The 16,113-nt window shown below is 65.8% G+C and overlaps 5 protein-coding genes across 15 annotated transcripts; 1 reads left to right on the forward strand and 4 right to left on the reverse strand.

Moving 5' to 3' along the window:
* Nucleotides 1-487: 487 nt before the first annotated feature.
* CABP2 (calcium binding protein 2) lies at nucleotides 488-3,051 on the reverse strand. 2 transcript variants are annotated; one of them, XM_066187021.1, is made up of 7 exons: nucleotides 2,663-3,051; nucleotides 2,049-2,210; nucleotides 1,898-1,928; nucleotides 1,685-1,819; nucleotides 1,504-1,613; nucleotides 1,278-1,425; nucleotides 488-1,204 (listed from the first exon to the last, which is right to left on the reverse strand). In XM_066187021.1, the coding sequence occupies exons 1-7, from the start codon at nucleotides 2,918-2,920 to the stop codon at nucleotides 1,179-1,181; spliced, it is 870 nt and encodes a 289-aa protein (XP_066043118.1). In that variant the 5' UTR covers nucleotides 2,921-3,051; the 3' UTR covers nucleotides 488-1,178. The 2 variants fall into 2 exon arrangements, with proteins under 2 accessions (XP_066043118.1, XP_066043119.1); XM_066187022.1 differs by lacking the exon at nucleotides 2,663-3,051 and adding an exon at nucleotides 2,319-2,439.
* A 296-nt stretch (nucleotides 3,052-3,347) lies between these two features.
* Nucleotides 3,348-5,852, forward strand: NDUFV1 (NADH:ubiquinone oxidoreductase core subunit V1). Of its 2 annotated transcripts, XM_066187016.1 has the most exons (10): nucleotides 3,348-3,471; nucleotides 3,565-3,647; nucleotides 3,719-3,889; nucleotides 3,968-4,151; nucleotides 4,243-4,432; nucleotides 4,760-4,972; nucleotides 5,041-5,207; nucleotides 5,283-5,364; nucleotides 5,440-5,585; nucleotides 5,661-5,852. In XM_066187016.1, the coding sequence occupies exons 1-10, from the start codon at nucleotides 3,418-3,420 to the stop codon at nucleotides 5,742-5,744; spliced, it is 1,374 nt and encodes a 457-aa protein (XP_066043113.1). In that variant the 5' UTR covers nucleotides 3,348-3,417; the 3' UTR covers nucleotides 5,745-5,852. The 2 variants fall into 2 exon arrangements, with proteins under 2 accessions (XP_066043113.1, XP_066043111.1); XM_066187014.1 differs by having other exon boundaries at nucleotides 5,283-5,585.
* A 140-nt stretch (nucleotides 5,853-5,992) lies between these two features.
* On the reverse strand, nucleotides 5,993-8,533 carry NUDT8 (nudix hydrolase 8). 2 transcript variants are annotated; one of them, XM_066187018.1, is made up of 4 exons: nucleotides 7,629-8,023; nucleotides 7,430-7,562; nucleotides 6,591-6,668; nucleotides 5,993-6,516 (listed from the first exon to the last, which is right to left on the reverse strand). In XM_066187018.1, exons 1-4 carry the CDS (start codon nucleotides 7,838-7,840, stop codon nucleotides 6,286-6,288), a joined length of 654 nt encoding a protein of 217 aa, XP_066043115.1. In that variant the 5' UTR covers nucleotides 7,841-8,023; the 3' UTR covers nucleotides 5,993-6,285. The 2 variants fall into 2 exon arrangements, with proteins under 2 accessions (XP_066043115.1, XP_066043116.1); XM_066187019.1 differs by lacking the exon at nucleotides 7,629-8,023 and adding an exon at nucleotides 8,044-8,533 and having other exon boundaries at nucleotides 5,995-6,516.
* Nucleotides 8,534-8,617: 84 nt separating this feature from the next.
* On the reverse strand, nucleotides 8,618-11,788 carry MTCH2 (mitochondrial carrier 2). The gene is made up of 13 exons (XM_066187020.1): nucleotides 11,651-11,788; nucleotides 11,479-11,563; nucleotides 11,285-11,391; nucleotides 11,121-11,147; nucleotides 10,533-10,586; nucleotides 10,394-10,451; nucleotides 10,247-10,298; nucleotides 10,099-10,158; nucleotides 9,744-9,837; nucleotides 9,580-9,627; nucleotides 9,253-9,320; nucleotides 8,950-9,025; nucleotides 8,618-8,819 (listed from the first exon to the last, which is right to left on the reverse strand). Exons 1-13 carry the CDS (start codon nucleotides 11,735-11,737, stop codon nucleotides 8,733-8,735), a joined length of 903 nt encoding a protein of 300 aa, XP_066043117.1. The 5' UTR covers nucleotides 11,738-11,788; the 3' UTR covers nucleotides 8,618-8,732.
* A 52-nt stretch (nucleotides 11,789-11,840) lies between these two features.
* On the reverse strand, nucleotides 11,841-15,873 carry AGBL2 (AGBL carboxypeptidase 2). Of its 8 annotated transcripts, none has more exons than XM_066187011.1 (13): nucleotides 15,702-15,873; nucleotides 15,489-15,614; nucleotides 15,196-15,279; nucleotides 15,011-15,118; nucleotides 14,782-14,932; nucleotides 13,941-14,705; nucleotides 13,701-13,863; nucleotides 13,458-13,584; nucleotides 13,269-13,366; nucleotides 13,087-13,196; nucleotides 12,948-13,014; nucleotides 12,754-12,840; nucleotides 11,841-12,635 (listed from the first exon to the last, which is right to left on the reverse strand). In XM_066187011.1, the coding sequence occupies exons 1-13, from the start codon at nucleotides 15,829-15,831 to the stop codon at nucleotides 12,219-12,221; spliced, it is 2,433 nt and encodes an 810-aa protein (XP_066043108.1). In that variant the 5' UTR covers nucleotides 15,832-15,873; the 3' UTR covers nucleotides 11,841-12,218. The 8 variants fall into 8 exon arrangements, with proteins under 8 accessions (XP_066043108.1, XP_066043110.1, XP_066043107.1 ...); XM_066187013.1 differs by having other exon boundaries at nucleotides 15,196-15,351; XM_066187010.1 differs by having other exon boundaries at nucleotides 14,782-15,118.
* Nucleotides 15,874-16,113: the final 240 nt, after the last annotated feature.

Below are 16,113 nucleotides of genomic sequence, written 5' to 3' on the forward strand. Positions count from 1 at the left end.
GCGTCGGCCCCGCCCCCTGGTGCCTCTCCGACCACGTGACTGCGGCGTTGACCGCGCCCCTCGCGGGGGGGGGTCGTCTCCGGGTCACGTGACCGATCGGCGCCACCACCTCGGGGGACGCGGGGGGGCCCCGGGAGCCGCTCCATGGGCACCGCCGCGCTCCTCCCGCCGCCAAGAGACCCCGTGTCACCCCACAGCCCCGAGCCAGCGCCGGTCAGGGCGTCCCGACTCTCTGCGGGGGTGAACCCCGGCGCGGATTTTGGGGGGCATCGCCGCCGCCCGTCCCGGAACCGGCCCCATCGACCGGCCGTGCATTCCCCGGAACCCTGTGCCCGCACAGGTGAGGGGGTGCCCGGGGTCCCGGCTCCCTGCGGGGCTCCCGTGAGACACAGTGGGAGTCCAGGGTTTTGGGGGGATACCAGTGGATGGCATGATCACGAATAAACCCTTTGAATACAACATAAAACACAAAACAAAATTCTGTAGAGAGAGTTTTATCATTTCAAAAGGGCAAAATTGGCCCCAAAACTGCAGCTAGGGTAGGGAGGATACCTACAGCAGCCCTGCCTGCAGCTGGCTGAGGCCCTTCCACCCAGTAATGCTTTATTTTTCTCCTCGAGGGTCTCCTGCACTGGGGGCTGCCAGAACATCCATGAGGGTCTGTGCCAGACCCGAAATGGGAGGGATGCCTCACCTTAGGCAGGTCTGGGGTAGGTGTGAGCTCAAACCACGGTGACAGGGTGGGTTATGCTGTGCAGTCTGCATTGAACATAGTGTGGGGGGAGCCTGAGGGGCTCAGTGTGGCACACAGAGTGGGAATGGGAGGCTGTAGGGATGAGCAGTAGGGATGGGGCACAGCTGAAGGAGAGGGGACCACGATGGTGTGACTTTTAGGGTGAGGTCCGAGTGGGAAGGGGGATGATGCAGGGAGAGAGCAGAGATGAGGGCGAGAGCGGTCCAAGTTCGGCCAAGCCTGTGCCGAAAAGGGTCCCGACTTTGACCCCGGTGCCTCCCACCACAGTCAGACATCGGAGCAGCTCCGGCACCCAGCCTCACCCCAGGCACGGGCACCGTTGTGCCAGCACTGCCCCCAGCCCCTGGAGCTGGGGGTCCCTCTGTGGCCCCCTCCTCTTCGTAAGGCACGGGGGGCTTGGGTCCCGTGTTGGCACGCACCACCCTCAGCGCGACATCATCCGCACAAACTCTGCCGGGGGAAAACACACGTGGAACATCCCAGATGTCCCTGGGGGTGCTTCTGGCCCCTTCCCTGCTCCTACCTTCGAAGTCCACCAGGCCATCTCCATTGAGATCCACGTCCTTGAGGATCTCATCCACTTCCCGATAGTTGAGCTGCTGCCCCAGGAGCTTGCGCATGGCCTCCCGCAGCTCCGCCATGCTGATCTGTCCGTCCCCATTGCTGTCAAACTACAGACAAGGTCCCGTTGCCACCAGCCACCTCTGGCACACTGGCAGCCTACCCATCTGTCCCCACCGTCCCCGTACCTCACGGAAGGCGTCACGCAGCTCCTTGATCCCAATCATATCCGCCGTCTCTGCCAGCATCTTGGGGCCCATCAGCTCCACGAAATCATCAAAATCCACTTTGCCCCCGGCTGCAGCAGGAGAGGGGTGTCAGCAGGTCATGGGGCAGGGATTGATGGGGACCTGCTGCCCCACCACATACTGATCTGCTGAGACAGCTCGATGAGCTCCATCTCCGTGGGCATGTATCCCATGGTCCGCATGCACTCGCCCAGGTCCTTGTAGCTGATGTAGCCATCATGGTCCTTGTCGAACTCCCGGAATGCCTGCTTCAGCTCTGGGGACACCACAGCATCACCACCGGCACCCCGGCACTGCCACCCACCCGAGTGGGACCTCCCCCCCAGCACCTCACCTTCAATCTCCTCGGGCCGCAGCTCCCGGTCCTGGGGAAGAGAAAACGGGAAGAGACGAAGGAGGGGTCCTACTCCCGAGGATCCCACAGGGATTCTGCCCTAAGCCCCCCGGGAGCGCAGGCAGGACACGGGGAGGGGACAGTCGCGTACCCGTTGGGTGATGGCGATGCTCTGCCGCAGGAAGATGCAGGCCGGCCCCACCAGCCCCTGCAGCACCGAGTATCCCTGCATCGGGGGGGTCTGCGCCGCGTCCAGCACGTCCTCGGGGTCCCCTGTGCCAGAGCCTGGAGCGCCCGAGCGTGGCTTCCCATCCTGCGGGTGGAGCAGGCATCAGCGGCGGGGGGGTGAGGGGGGGGAGGCAAGTAGGGACCCCCTCCTCCTCCTCCCGCTGCCCCACGGGGTATCACAGCCCTGCTGTACCTTGGCGAGCCGCCGCTCAGGGGTCTTGGTGCAGTTGCCCATGGCTGGGGGCTGCCCCCGTGCCGCAGGACATGCCTGGCCCCGGGGGGGCTGGCTGGCGCAGACCGTGGGGCTGCCACCGGGGATTTGAGGTTTTTATGGAATATCAGGGGATATGCAGGGCAGGCGCGGGGGGGTGGGTGCCGCGCCCGCGTGCATAATCCTCCGGATTATTCCCCGCTCGGCCGCCCTGCTCCAGATGTGGGCAGCCGCCCAGCTGTTCCCCAGTCCCGCAGCCTCCCTGCGAGGGCACGCAGGATCCCCGGCACCCACCGTGCCCTGGCCCTGGCCCTGCCGCCGGTTACCTGCCCAAAAGCGGGCCGCGGCCAGGGCCCCGGCTCCTCGGCAGCCCGGTGACGCTCCGTGGGGGATGCACCACTACGGCTTGATCTCCCCCTGCTTCCCGCAGTGCCGGCGGTGCCGGGACCCCTGAGGCGGGGGGCCGGGCGGGAGCCGCGGGCACCCCTCCGGCCGAGGCCATGGTGCCGGGGGGTGCCCCGGCAGGTGGGAGGCGCGGGGCTGCCGGTGCCGCGCCGCTGCGGCCCGCGGAAGAGGAAGAACATTCCGCCCGCTCCTGCTCTTGCTCCTGCTCCTGCTCCTGCTCCCCACGACTGGGGCCAAGCAGAAGGAAACCAGATCGCCCCGAACCTGGGCTCGCCCCTCGCAGGGACGAGGCCACCGCTGTGCCCGGGACCCGCCGTGTCGCCCAGGAGATCGGGTGGAGCGCAGCGACCCCCCGGGGCGCTGGGTGGGGGGGGATCGGGGCGCCCCGGGGGGCTCCGGGGGGGCGGACGGGGGCTCCGGTTTCAGCGCCGAAACCCGACCCGGGCCCGGGCGCGGAGCACGTGCCGGCGCGCCGCCAGCGAGGCCACGCCCCCTCTGGGGCCACGAGCCCGCCTTGTGAACGCGCCCCCTGCTCTGGCCCCGCCCCCAAACCGAGCCGGGTCCGGCCTGTCTCGTGACGTCACCACCGCGCCGCCGGCGCTCCCCCTGACGTCACCGCGGGGGCGGCTGAAGGTGACGGTGGTCGGTCCTGGTCCCGGTGCCGGTGGCCCCCGCCATGGCCGGCAGGCAGCTGCTGGCGCTACGGCGCCTGCCCGCCGCCTCCTTCTCGGTGAGCGGGGACGGGGCGGGCAGTGCCGGGACCATGTGGGACGGGTCCCAGTGTTCCCGGTGTTCCCGGTGCTGAATCCGTGTGTCCCCGCAGACGGCGCCCAAGAAGACGCAGTTCGGGTCGCTGCGGGATGAGGACCGGATCTTCACCAACCTCTACGGGCGGCACGACTGGCGGTGAGTAGCGGGAGCAGCGTGGGGGGTGCCGGTGCCCCGTGCCCGGTGCCACCGTGCGCGGTTGCCCGCAGGCTGCAGGGCGCGCTGCGCCGCGGCGACTGGTACAAGACGAAGGAGATCCTGCTCAAGGGCGTGGACTGGATCCTCGGCGAGATCAAGACCTCGGGGCTGCGGGGCCGCGGCGGCGCCGGCTTCCCCACCGGGCTCAAGTGGAGCTTCATGAACAAACCCCCGGATGGGAGGTGAGACCGGGACCGGCCACAGCTCCGGTAGCGCGGCCCGGCCCTGCGGGGAGCACCCCTGACGCGAGCTGCCCGCAGACCCAAGTACCTGGTGGTGAACGCGGACGAGGGCGAGCCGGGCACCTGCAAGGACCGGGAGATCATGCGGCACGACCCGCACAAGCTGCTGGAGGGCTGCCTGGTGGCGGGGCGGGCCATGGGCGCCCGCGCCGCCTACATCTACATCCGCGGGGAGTTCTACAACGAGGCCTCCAACCTGCAGGTGGGGGGAGCGCCCCACGGCCGCCCCACGGCCACCCCACGGCCGCGGCGTGGCTCGGGGCGCCCCGGGCTCACCACCTGACCCGCTGCAGGTGGCCATCCGTGAGGCGTACGAGGCCGGGCTGCTGGGCGGCGACGCCTGCGGGTCGGGATACGCCTTCGACGTGTTCGTGGTGCGCGGCGCCGGCGCCTACATCTGCGGGGAGGAGACGGCGCTCATCGAGTCCATCGAGGGCAAGCAGGGGAAGCCCCGCCTCAAGCCCCCCTTCCCCGCTGACGTGGGTACGGCCCCACAGATCTGTCCTGAGTTCCCAGCTGCCACCCCAAAACAGTTGTGTTCAGGACAGCATCCTGCTGCAAGGACACCACCACATCCCTTGACAGCTCCCACTCTTTCACAAAATGGCGTGGGTTGTAAGGGACCTGAAAATAATATCTCGTTCCACCACGCTTCCATGGGCCACATACCACAACCCCAGGTTGCTCCGAGCCCTGTTGAACCTGGCCTTGGACATTTCCAGGGATGGAGCAGCCGCAGCATCTTTAGGCCGCTTGTGCCAAGGCATCACCGCCCTCACAGGGAGGAATTTTTTCCTAATGTTTTCCCAGGTGTGTTCGGCTGCCCCACCACGGTGGCCAACGTGGAGACGGTGTCGGTGGCCCCCACGATCTGCCGGCGCGGCGGCGCCTGGTTCGCCAGCTTCGGTCGGGAGCGGAATTCCGGCACCAAGCTCTTCAACATCTCGGGGCACGTCAACACGCCCTGCACGGTGGAGGAGGAGATGTCGGTGCCGCTGAAGGAGCTCATCGAGAAACACGCCGGTGAGTGCCGCAGCCGAGCCAGGCCGGAGCGGGACTGGAGCTGCCTGTCCTGACCCTCCTCTTTGCAGGAGGTGTCCGTGGGGGCTGGGACAACCTGCTGGCCGTCATCCCAGGCGGCTCCTCCACGCCGCTGCTGCCCAAGTCCGTGTGTGAGACGGTGCTGATGGACTTCGATTCCCTGGTGCAGGCGCAGAGCGGGCTGGGCACGGCCGCCGTCATCGTCATGGATAAATCGGTAAGGGATGTGCCGCCCCCGGCTCCCCCAGCCCCGGTGGGACCCTCCCCTTCCTCACCCTCCCTCTCTTCCCAGACCGACATCATCAAAGCCATCGCGCGCCTGATCGAGTTCTACAAGCACGAGAGCTGTGGGCAGTGCACCCCGTGCCGGGAGGGTGAGCAGGGGGCCGTGGGTGCGGGGCTGCGGAGCAGGGCACTGCAGGGACCCATCCCCATCCCAATTCCCACAGGCGTGGACTGGATGAACAAGGTGATGGCGCGGTTCGTGCGGGGCGACGCGCAGGCCGCCGAGATCGACGCGCTCTGGGAGATCAGCAAGCAGATCGAGGGACACACCATCTGCGCCCTGGGCGACGGCGCGGCCTGGCCCGTGCAGGTGAGGGGTCGGGAGGGCTTGGAGGGGCCAGCAGCCTTCCCCCACCCCAGTAACCAACTCCCCTGCTCCATGCAGGGCCTCATCCGCCACTTCCGCCCCGAGCTGGAGGAGAGGATGCGGCGCTACAGCGAGGCCAAAGCCCGAGTGGCGTCGGCGTAAGGATTCACCACCACACCTCCCTTCTGCTTGGAAGGGGTTTCTGGGGTGCTGCCAGCACTCAAAGGGTTCTCCAGAGGGTCCTCAATAAATGCCGCTGTGCTCCCAGGATCTGCTGTGGACATAAAATGATAGGCAGGGACTGATGGAGCAGAGGGCCTCTGGGTCCTGCTGCCCCTGGAGCAGGAGATCCCCAGGGAGCATGGGGTGACACATGGGGTCTGGATACACCAGAGGGGAGATTCTGGATTTCCATGAGGCTGGAGTGGGGCAGAGGCAATGGTTGTAGGGTATTAACAGACAAAAAGTCTCCTCCTTGGGGACCCCACACTCCCTGTCCCCGCCACAGTGGCACGAGGACTCCTCCTCCTGTGCCCGTGCCAAGGGACAGCTGTCCTGGCCACATTCCACAACTCGGAGCCCGGGGCAGTTCCAAACATGGCTTTTACTGAATCACAGTGTGCGACATCACTGCTGGGCTCTGTCCCCCTGTACACGGGTGGAGAACCGAGGCACGGGGACCCCGCAGCCGCCCCCTCCCCGCTCAGGCCGGGGCTTTCCGGGGAGGCACGTGGGTCTTCCTGCGGTAGCGGCCGGGCACCAGCAGCTCCAGGGTCAGCTCGGTGATGATGGCCGTGAGCCCCCACACCTTGTGGGGGCCGTTGAGAAACACGGGCAAGGTGTATCCATAGCCGCTGGCCGTGCGGAAGTGGGTGTAGCCCTGGTTCTCCTGGCGGAGCAGGTGAGCCAGGGGCAGGGTGAACACCTCCTCCACCTGTCAGCACAGACCACAGTGACCGGGACCGGCTGCCACGGGAAGGGGAGCAGGCCTGGGGAGGAGTCACTCACCTCGTCAGGGTTGGGGTTCAGTGTCAAGGCCTCCAGCGGCCCCAGGTTGGCCACGACGGGCGCCACGGTCATTCCATGCTGGAAGGTGTGTCAGCGAGGAACAGGATGGCACCCCCTCCCCAAAGCGCCTGTGCCTCGACCCCCCTGCACCCAGTGCAGGCACCCACCATGTGTGCCACCCCCTCACCAATGCCTTTGCCTTGTATTCTGTCACCTTGAATCCTCAGGACTCTTGTCACCCATGTCCCTGCTGACCTGTCCCTGACACCTGTAACCCACCAGCTGTGTCCCTGTCACACCAAATCCACCGCCCTTGTCCCTGCTGCCCTGTCCCTGTCACGCAGAATCCCCATTACCTGTAACACCCATCACCCGTGTTCCTGTCCCCCTGAATCTGTCACATGACCCTGGTATGGGTCCTCGTCACCTGTCACCCTGCTGCCTTTTTCCTGCCATTCCAATCCTCCGCTGCCTGCAACCCCCCGCACCTGTGTTCCTGTCCCCCTGGACCCCTGTCACCTGCATCCTGTCACCCTGTTGCCTTGTCCCTGTCACCCAGAACCCTTACTCTGTCACCTGTGTCCCTACTGCTTTGTCTCTGTCAACTGAACCCCTTTTCCGTGCTCCTGTGGCCTTGTTCCTGTCAACCCTTGTTCCTATCACCAAAATCCCTGTCACCCGTGCCCCTGTCACCCCAAACCCGGCACACTCTTAAACCCTTGTCCCCGTCACCCATGACCCTGCCGCCTTCCCTGTCACCTTGAACCCATCCCCGCGTCCCTGCCGCCTGCCCTTTTGCTCTTGTCCCCGCGCCTCCACGCCCCGCCGATCCCCGGTACCCGGTCGGGCAGCGTCCGAAGCTGTCCCCAGACGCTGGTGGGAGCCACCGCCACCCCCAGCTCCTCCCGCGTCTCGCGCAGAGCCGTGGCCACCGCGTCCCCGTCCGCCGGGTCCCGCCGCCCACCGGGGAAGCTGCGGGAGGGATCGGTGGGGGGTCAGCGCCGGCCCGGCCGCGGTGCCCGCTCCCCCCGCCGGTACCTGACGTCGCCGCTGTGGGGGCCGGCGAGGCGGCGGGAGCGGAGCGTGAAGAGCAGCGCGGGGCGGCCGCGCACCGAGCACAGCGGCACCAGCACCGCGGCCGCCGCCGCCGCGCCCCCCGCGCCCGCCGCCGCCAGCCGCGCCCGGCACCGCCGCTCGCTGCCGCCGCTCAGCACATCCACGGCGTCCCCGGCACCGCCCGGGCCCGCCATGGCGCCGGCACGGGGCGGGCAGGAGCAGCGAGAGAGGAGGGACCGGCACCGCCCCCCGCACCGAGCCCGCCCCCGCCGCGGCCCTTCCGTCCCCGGGGTGCGGCAGCCTCCGGCCCCCGCCGGGTACGAAACCCCCCCGGCAGCTCGGCCATGCCCCGCCCGGCGTGCGACAGCCGCCGCCAGGTGTGTGACCCGCGTCCCACCTCCGCAATGTCCCTGCCAGGTGTGCAAGTCCTGCTCCAGATGGGCAACATCCCCCACCAGGTGTGCAAGTCCTGCAGGTGTGAGAACTACCTTCCGGCTTTGCAACGACCTTCCGGCTCTGTCGGCTGTGCAAGTCCTGCTCCGGCCGGGCTACGGCCCTCATCACGTGCACGGCAGCCCCTGCCAGGCGTGCAATAACCCCCGCCACCTGTTCCTCTTGCCGGTGTGTGACAGTCCCTGCCAGCTGCGTGACCCCGCTCCCACCTCTACACACCCCCCTGGGTGTGCACACCTCTGGCCAGATGTGCAATGCTCACCTCTGCCCTCTCCACAGGCCTGCAAGGACCATTCCAGGTGTCCAACTACCCCTTCCAGGCATACATTCCCCCCAGTTCTGACAGCCCCCTGTGTCACCATGTGCCTGGGGCTGTCAGGGAATTTCCCCTGTGGAAACAGCCTCAACAGTGTCTGAGGTAGGGAACAGGCTCCTGGATAAATCAGGGAATGCGAGTGACCCCGGCCAGCCCCTCTTCCCAGGAGACCCCCATGGACAGAGACTCTCACACCTGCACCTTCAGCTCTCAGCAGGAAATGATTTTTAAAAAACTGTATAGAAATCATCACTCTCCATGATTCTTTGCTTCCAGAGCCCGGCATTGGCTCCACAATCCCACTTCCGTCTCCGGAATCAGCGGAACCTCTGCTCCTCCCACACATATCGCTTCCCTGCTGGAACCTTGCGGAAGAACAGGCTGTTCCCTCGGCTCATGTTGCCCTGGAAAGGGAAAACGACCATGGAGGGGCCACACAAGGTCCAGGGTGGCCTCTCCAACCCCCATGGGGCTCCCACCCGGCTCCTCTCCATGTCCCGGGGCATGCCAGTGCATCCCAGCTTCAGCACTTACCTCCCTGTGCAGCTGGCTCCAGCAATCCAGCCAGGAGGAGTAGGTGGGTGCGTAGGGAAGGAGACCCCCGGCCAACCTAGGGAAGGGAGGAAAGACCCACCGGGAATTATTCCCACCCAGGAATGACCCATTCCCTCTGTGGTCCCACACTGGGTCCAAAACGACCCTTTCCCATTCCAAGCAAGGAGGGATAAACCTTGTGGAGCACTGGAAGCACCTTTCCATCTGGGAATTTCAGAAAAGTGGTTCCAGGAGCTGATGTGGGGCAGATGGAAGCAGGTGTCAGTGGGATTAGGGACTCACCCGCAGTTGTTCACGGCCATCAGGTTGGAGACCAGGACGAAGGGGTAGGTCAGCATGCTGGCAAAGAACTGCAGGAAAAGTGGGGATTGGTGGGATGTTCCCTCTTCCCTCCACATGGGGATAGCCCCTGGGAGCTTCACCCCAGGAGGGAGCCCACTCCTGCCACCTCCACAGGGTCACACGTATCCTCCACGGAGCATCCCCTGGCCTGTGGGCCAGCCTGGCTGATCCCAGCCTGGCTCCATCCCCACCCTGGCAGCCGCAGGATTCTGGGAACACACCACTCCCTAGGAGAAAGATCCACCTCCTGCCCGTGGCTGTACTCACCCCAGTGACTGCCTGGGAGTAGCTCTTCATCTCAGTCATGGTGGAGACCTGAGGGAGGAGCAACAGCACCTGAATTCCCCCAAAACGGGGCTGTGGCTCCCAGAATACCCCTGGAGCTGCCCCCAGCCAGCTCCGGGCACCCCGGATCCCGGAGCGGAGCCTACCCCGTTCTCCAGCGCGTACGTGTTGATGAGGTAGGCCAGCATGTTGCACAGCCACAGGGAGAGGATGTCCCCGAGGAGCCGCGGGATGAGGCCGCTGCAAGGGAACAGACACTGGGAATGTCGGCTGAGGGCTGGGATCCAGCTGTGCGGAGAGCTGGGAACAGCTGGTCTGGGACAGGGGCCGGCTGTTCTCGCAGCAGCCGGGTGATGGGGGAACAGCCATCCCTGGGAGCAGGGATGCTCAGGTGAGCGATCCGGAGCTGGTGGAGCGATTCAAGATGCTACCAAGAAGGCTTTGGGACCTTTCCACTGATGTCACCCCCGCCGTGCCCCTCCCTGCCCTCCCGGCACTCACGCGAAGAATCCCAGGATTCCTTCTTCCCGGTAGATTGTGGCGAAGGCGCTTAGTGTCCCACTGGGATAAGGGAAGAAAAGGAAAGATAACGTCAGGGGGATCCCAGGACCCCAAGCCTCCTGGAGCACCCAGAGCCCGCAGGCCATACCTGTACTTGGTCTCACGGCCGATGAACTGCACCATGCAGCGCAAGGTGATCACTGCGGGGACACGGGAATCACACGGGAGTGACATGAGAGTGAGAGGAGGCACCTGGCACTGCGCCCCCCGGTCCCCTGGGATGGGGGACACCTACCATGGAAGGGGTGGGTGATGAGGGTGGCAGCGGAGCGGGCGACCATCTCCCGGGAGGTCTGGGAACAAAGGGAGCGTCACCAGGAGGGGACAGGGATGTGACATCCCACTGCCTTCCTCCTCTTCCTCCTGCTCCTCACCTCCTTGAGCACCTGCTCCAGCGAGGACACTGGCTCCTTCTTGCTGGCTCCAGGCTGGAGGGGGAAAGAGGAGTCAGGTGGGAACAGCTGCCCGGAGTGGGGATGTTGTCCCCAGGGTGGGGACAGAAGCTCCTGGCTCACCAGAGCGCTCTGGATGCAGGGCTGGGGCTGTCCAAAGCCAGGGGTGTGGGGAGGGAGAGAGGGAAGAGAGAAAGGAGGGAAGGAAAGGACAGAGGGAAACAAATGGAAAAAGAAGGAAAGAAGAACAGAATGAATGAAAGAGGGAAGGAGAGAGAGAGAAGAGGATGAGGGAAAGAAGGAGAAAAAGGAGAAAGGAATAAGGGAAAGAAGAAGAGAAAGAAAGGAGAGAGGAGGAACAGAAGAACAGAGAAATGGAAAGAGGGAGAAAGGAGGAGACAGGGGGGAAAGGAAGGGAAGGGAAGGGAAGGGAAGGGAAGGGAAGGGAAGGGAAGGGAAGGGAAGGGAAGGGAAGGGAAGGGAAGGGAAGGGAAGGGAAGGGAAGGGAAGGGAAGGGAAGGGAAGGGAAGGGAAGGGAAGGGAAGGGAAGGGAAGGATCTCTGCACTCACCTCAGCCTGCTCGGCCTCCTGGTACCGCTGTGGAGCAAAGGGCAGGGTCAGTGCAGGGTCCGCACGTCGCGGGGAGCCAGGAGGCCCCGGTGTCCCCCTGTCCCGGCGGCAGAACCGCCGGTTCCCGCAGCGCCCCGGGCCCGGCGCCCCGCCCGTGCCGGTACCTGCAGCACTTTGCTGTGCACCACGGTGCCGATGGCGCTGGAGCAGAGGCGGGGGGCGAGGCCTTTGAAGAGTCCCGCTCTCCCGTCCACCTTTACGATGTGCTTGGCTGGGGACAGCGGGGACCGTCAGCCCCGGGGCGACCCCACGGCGGCACCGGGACGGCGCCGGGGCGGCCCCACCGGGGCGGACTCACCGTAAGAGAAGAGGCCGGGCAGCTGGTATACCTGGCGGCCGAAGATGTTCCTCCCCAGCGTGGGCGGCAGCGGCTCGTAGCCCACCTGCAGCGGAGACGGGCAGGCTGTAGCCCCCGAGCGGCCGATCCCGAGCCCCGTACCCCCTCTCAGCCCCACCATTCCCGCCCTTACCTGCACCAGCACCTTCACGTACATGAGCGGCTGCGAGAGCACGGTGAGCCCCGAGCCCAGCAGCACCTGCGAAGCGGCGTCCGCCATGGTGCCGCCCCGGCGTCACGGCACAGAAGGACACGGCCGCGGCTGCCGCCGCTTCCGCTTCCGCCTCTCCGGTAATTCCGGCGCCGCCATGACGCGGTTCCGGCCGCTGGGGGGCGCTGTGCGAGCGCCGCGGCTGCCATGGGAACGCCCGGCGGCGCCGCGGGACCGTTGCCATGGCAACGGGGCCTGCGGGACTGGGGACACCCACGGGGCCTGTGGGGACACGGTGGGCACAGCGGGGACAGCGTGATGACAGGGCTGAGGAGACACCAGGGTGGCAGAGCCACCACATGCGTGGAGCCCAAGCTGACGCCACGGTGGCAGGGCCCAAGGTAACACCACAGACACAGGCTGACACCATGGTGGCTCGGGGTTGGGCACCGGCAAGACTCTGTCCGGGCTCGGGGACAAGGGGACCCCTGAGGGGACATCACCATGAGAACAGGCAGCACCAGGCGCAGACATGGAGGTGGCAGCATCTTTACTGTCGAGCACAGGCACTGCAGCGTGAGGCCACTGCAGGGACAGTGAGGGGGCGTGTGCTGTCCCGGGCCGTGCGGCTGCCCCGCTGCCAGGATGGCCCCAAGTTCCTTCCCACGGCTGGATCCCGGGAATAGGCACTGGTGGCACCACGGTGGCAGGGGCTCAGTGGCGGTTTGCGGCGTGCCACAGCGCTTGTGCCACTGTCCGGCTGATGCCTTCCCATGGTGGCACAGCAGCCATTCCCTGCTTCAGGTGCCCTGGGAAGGGCCACTCCAGAGCCAGCTCCAGGCACCGTGCCGTTCCCTGCTCCAGCTGCCCTGGGAAAGGTGGCTCTGGAGCTGGCTCTGGGCTTCTCTGCCACGCTGCCACCTCCACTCTGGACACCAGGAAGAACTGGATGCCTGCGGGTCCCAGCCTGGGGGACACAGGAGAGGGGTCAGACCCATTTGAGAGGTGGGACAGCGCTGAGGACAAGTGTCCCTGCAGGACTGTCCCCTTGGGGCCTGGACGGACTGTAGTGGCTCCAGCCTCACCGGGATGCTGGTGTGGCTCCGGTTTGTTCGGCACAGGGCATTCCTCGCTCTCCGTCTCCGCAGCCGCTTCCTCCTGCATGGCTCCATCTGTGCCAGGTGGTAAAGTGGCACTGGGACATCTGCACCCTCTGTCACCTTGTTCCACCCTGACTGCATCCCTCCCACTTCAAAATCAGTGGCACATGGGGACTCACTGGCCAGCTGGGGCTGTGGAAGTCACCTGGGATCCCGTCGGACACAGAGCTGTCGGAGCCACTGGTACTGCAGGGGGAAAGAGCCATCTGCAGCCCCTAGTGGCACCACGGGGTGACACGGGGTGACAGGATGACATACCTGGACTCAAGCTCTGAGGGGGACACATCCCTCCAGCTGCCTCCAGAGCCTGGCTCACGACCCATCTGCTGCTGCAGCAGCGCATCCGCCTCCACCAGGCACTGCTGCAGCTGTGGGACAGTGCCGGTGTCACCGTGGTCCCACGGCACCAGGGGACCACCCAGGGGCAGGTCCAAGCCCACCTTGGCGGGCGCAGGGTCGCAGAAGTCAAGCAGGGTGTCACAGAGGAGGCGGCCCAGGGACTCCAGGTCCTCCACGCTAAAGTGGGAGCTCCTCCCACCTGGAGGGGACAGGGAAAATGTAACAAGGGCAGCTCCCCAAGCCAGGACCATCCCCCTGGCACTGTCCCCATGGCTGTGGCAGCCCCTCACCCAGCGTGGAGCCACTGAAAGCCACCTCCAGGGTGTAGCTGTGGGAGACGCCCAGACGCCACATGGAGACTCGGCCTGTCCCCTCTTTGCTCTTCTGCACCTGGAACTTGCAGCTGGAGAAAGAGAACTGGGGGCCCCAGGGTCAGAGGGGTCCCAACCGCGCAGGGACAGCTCGGGAAGCGGCACGGTGGCTGCGTTCCCGCTGCCACTGCAACACATGGCTCTGAGGCATCCCTGTCCCACCTTGTCAGGGGCGTTTTTGCTCAGCATCAGTGGGAACACGCGCTGGTGCAGCCGTGTCCCGGTGTCGTTCACGCCAGCATCGCAACCGTACATGAAGACGTTGTTCTTCCGGCTGTGCCCATGGAAGTCGCAGTACAGCACCACCTCCCGCTCCGCCAGCACCCTGCACGTATCAGGATACGGCCACCAGCACCGCCATAGGAGTGGCCCTGTCCCACTGGCTCCCCAAACCCGCCTCACCTCTGCACCATGGCCCGCAGGTGCCACACGCCGGGGAAGGAGCCGGGAAGCGCCAGCCCGTAGGCCCTGTTGGGATCCCGTCCCGCCAGGGAGCAGCGGGAGTTGCCCACCACCACCCCGTCGGGGTTGAGCATTGGCACCACCTTGAAGACAAAGAGGCGGCGCAGGAGCTGCGCATCCGCGTGGGGGCTCAGCAGGAAATTGAGGAATCCCCTCATGGCCCAGGAGCCGCCGCTCTCCCCAGGGTGCGCGCGGGCGCTCACCACCACCACCCGCTTGCCGGCCGTGCCGCCCGGGCTGGTGATGGTCAGCAGGTACACGGTGTTGCCGGCCAGGCTGCGGCACAGCGCCTGCACCGTGCAGTACCGTGAGCGCGCCGGGTCGGCTGCCAGCGCGCGCAGGTAGCGCTGCAGCTCCGAGTAGGTGTAGGGGTAGCCGGCAGCGAAGAAGCAGGTGTCGCCGTCGTGCGGGAAGCGCACTGTCCAGCTGAGCCGGAACACGGGCGGCTCCCCCATGCTGCCACGGCGGTAGCGGATGTCGGTTCCGACCCGGCGCCAGCCTATGCCATGGCTCTGGGCATCCCGCTGGGAGTAGAGCAGTGGCTGCAGGCCCTGGCCATAGAGGCTCTTGGGCTTGGCCATGTTGGCGATGGTGAAGCGATAGAGCGGCTCCTGCCGCGTGTTTTGGACACGGAAGTAGAACCATTGTGTGTGTTTGGCCGTGTAGAGGTCCGGCCGCAGCATCAGCACATACTCGTAGGGACCCCTGTGTGGAGGGAAGGGCCATGCTCTGGCTGCAGGCCTGACACGAGAGGCCCCATGCCCCCCGGTGTCTCTCTTACACCTTGATGGCCTTCTGGAGGTTCCCACTCTCAAAGCGGGACTCGAAGAGCAGCGTGGTGTCCTGGGGACCCTCCAAGGGAGCTGCTGGTGAGGAGAGTGGCCCTGGGGCTCCCCCGACCCGAGCACGGATAAAGCAGGAGCCTTGGAGCGCTGTGGGGGGAGCAGGGACAGTGGTGGGGCTCTGGGGAGAGCAGAGGCACTCAGGGGTGCTGCCCCGTGCTCTGGTACCTGGGCTGGAGTGGTAGACGACAGTGCCCTGCTCCTCTCCGAGGGTGTACAGGGGCTGCTCCGGGCCCATGGGTGGGCAAAAGGGCTCCGGTTTGGGGGGGACCCAGTCTGGGAGAGGGGGTGACACAGAGACAAATGGCATATGCACAACAGGGGTCTGGCACAGGGGTGAAGCATCCCCTCACCGATGTGCTCGATCGTCTCCTGGATGACTTCACACTCCACAGGCCAGCGGGGAGGTGAGAGGGCGAATGCAGCCTGTGGTTCTCCTGGAGACCACCAGGGCTGCGTTGAGGGAGCCGGCCGACCCTGGTGGGGTGTCTGCCCCACCACCTCGGGGACTGCAGTAGCACCGAGAAGGGCTGGGGGTCTCCCGTGTAGTTGGGGTAGGGGCATTCCCCCAAACCAAGGCAGGGAGAGGGCCTCCCACCATGTTTGCTGTGCTGGGGGCTGTCAGGGGCTGCAGGGTCTCACTCACGGTTTGGCTCGTGCCCAGGACCTCGCTGCCAGCCAGGGCTGGTGTTGCCCATGGTGGATGCCTTGGGATGCTGCCCAGAGGGTTTCCCCTGGGACATGGCAGTCTCTTCCCGGCCCGTCTTCTTGTCTTGGGGAAAACAGCACTGCAGCCAGGGGGCAGGAGGGGACATCACTCAGGGACAGGAGGGGACACCGCAGAGCGGCCAGGACTCACCTCGGAAGTAGCCATAGAAGCGCAGGTGAGTGCGGATGAAGCTGTCATAGGGCTTCAGGAACTGTCCCCCAGCAAACCCCCCCGGAGCCCCCTGCCCTCTCTGGGCAGCACAGCGCCGCACGGGCTCCATGCCTGTGAGAGCTCCGGGAGACCCGGAACAGCAGTGGCATTGCCAGGGCTGGGCTGGCGGGTGGTTGCTGAGCTACAGGGAGGAACAGGGCAGAGCTGGGAAAGGAGCCAGAGGGATTTCATAGGCATTAAGGTCGGAAAAGACCTCCAGGGTCATTGAGCCCGACCTGTGACCAATCCTAATCTTGCCACCCAGACCAGACCACTGAGCACATCCCTTAGACATCTACAGGGCTGGGCACTCCACCACCTTCCTGAGCCGCCCCTTCCAATACCTGGCACC

Source organism: Chamaea fasciata, unplaced genomic scaffold (genome assembly GCF_029207755.1).
Source record: "Chamaea fasciata isolate MVZ Bird 193981 ecotype frontalis unplaced genomic scaffold, bChaFas1.0.hap1 SCAF_7, whole genome shotgun sequence".
NCBI lineage: Eukaryota > Metazoa > Chordata > Aves > Passeriformes > Sylviidae > Chamaea > Chamaea fasciata.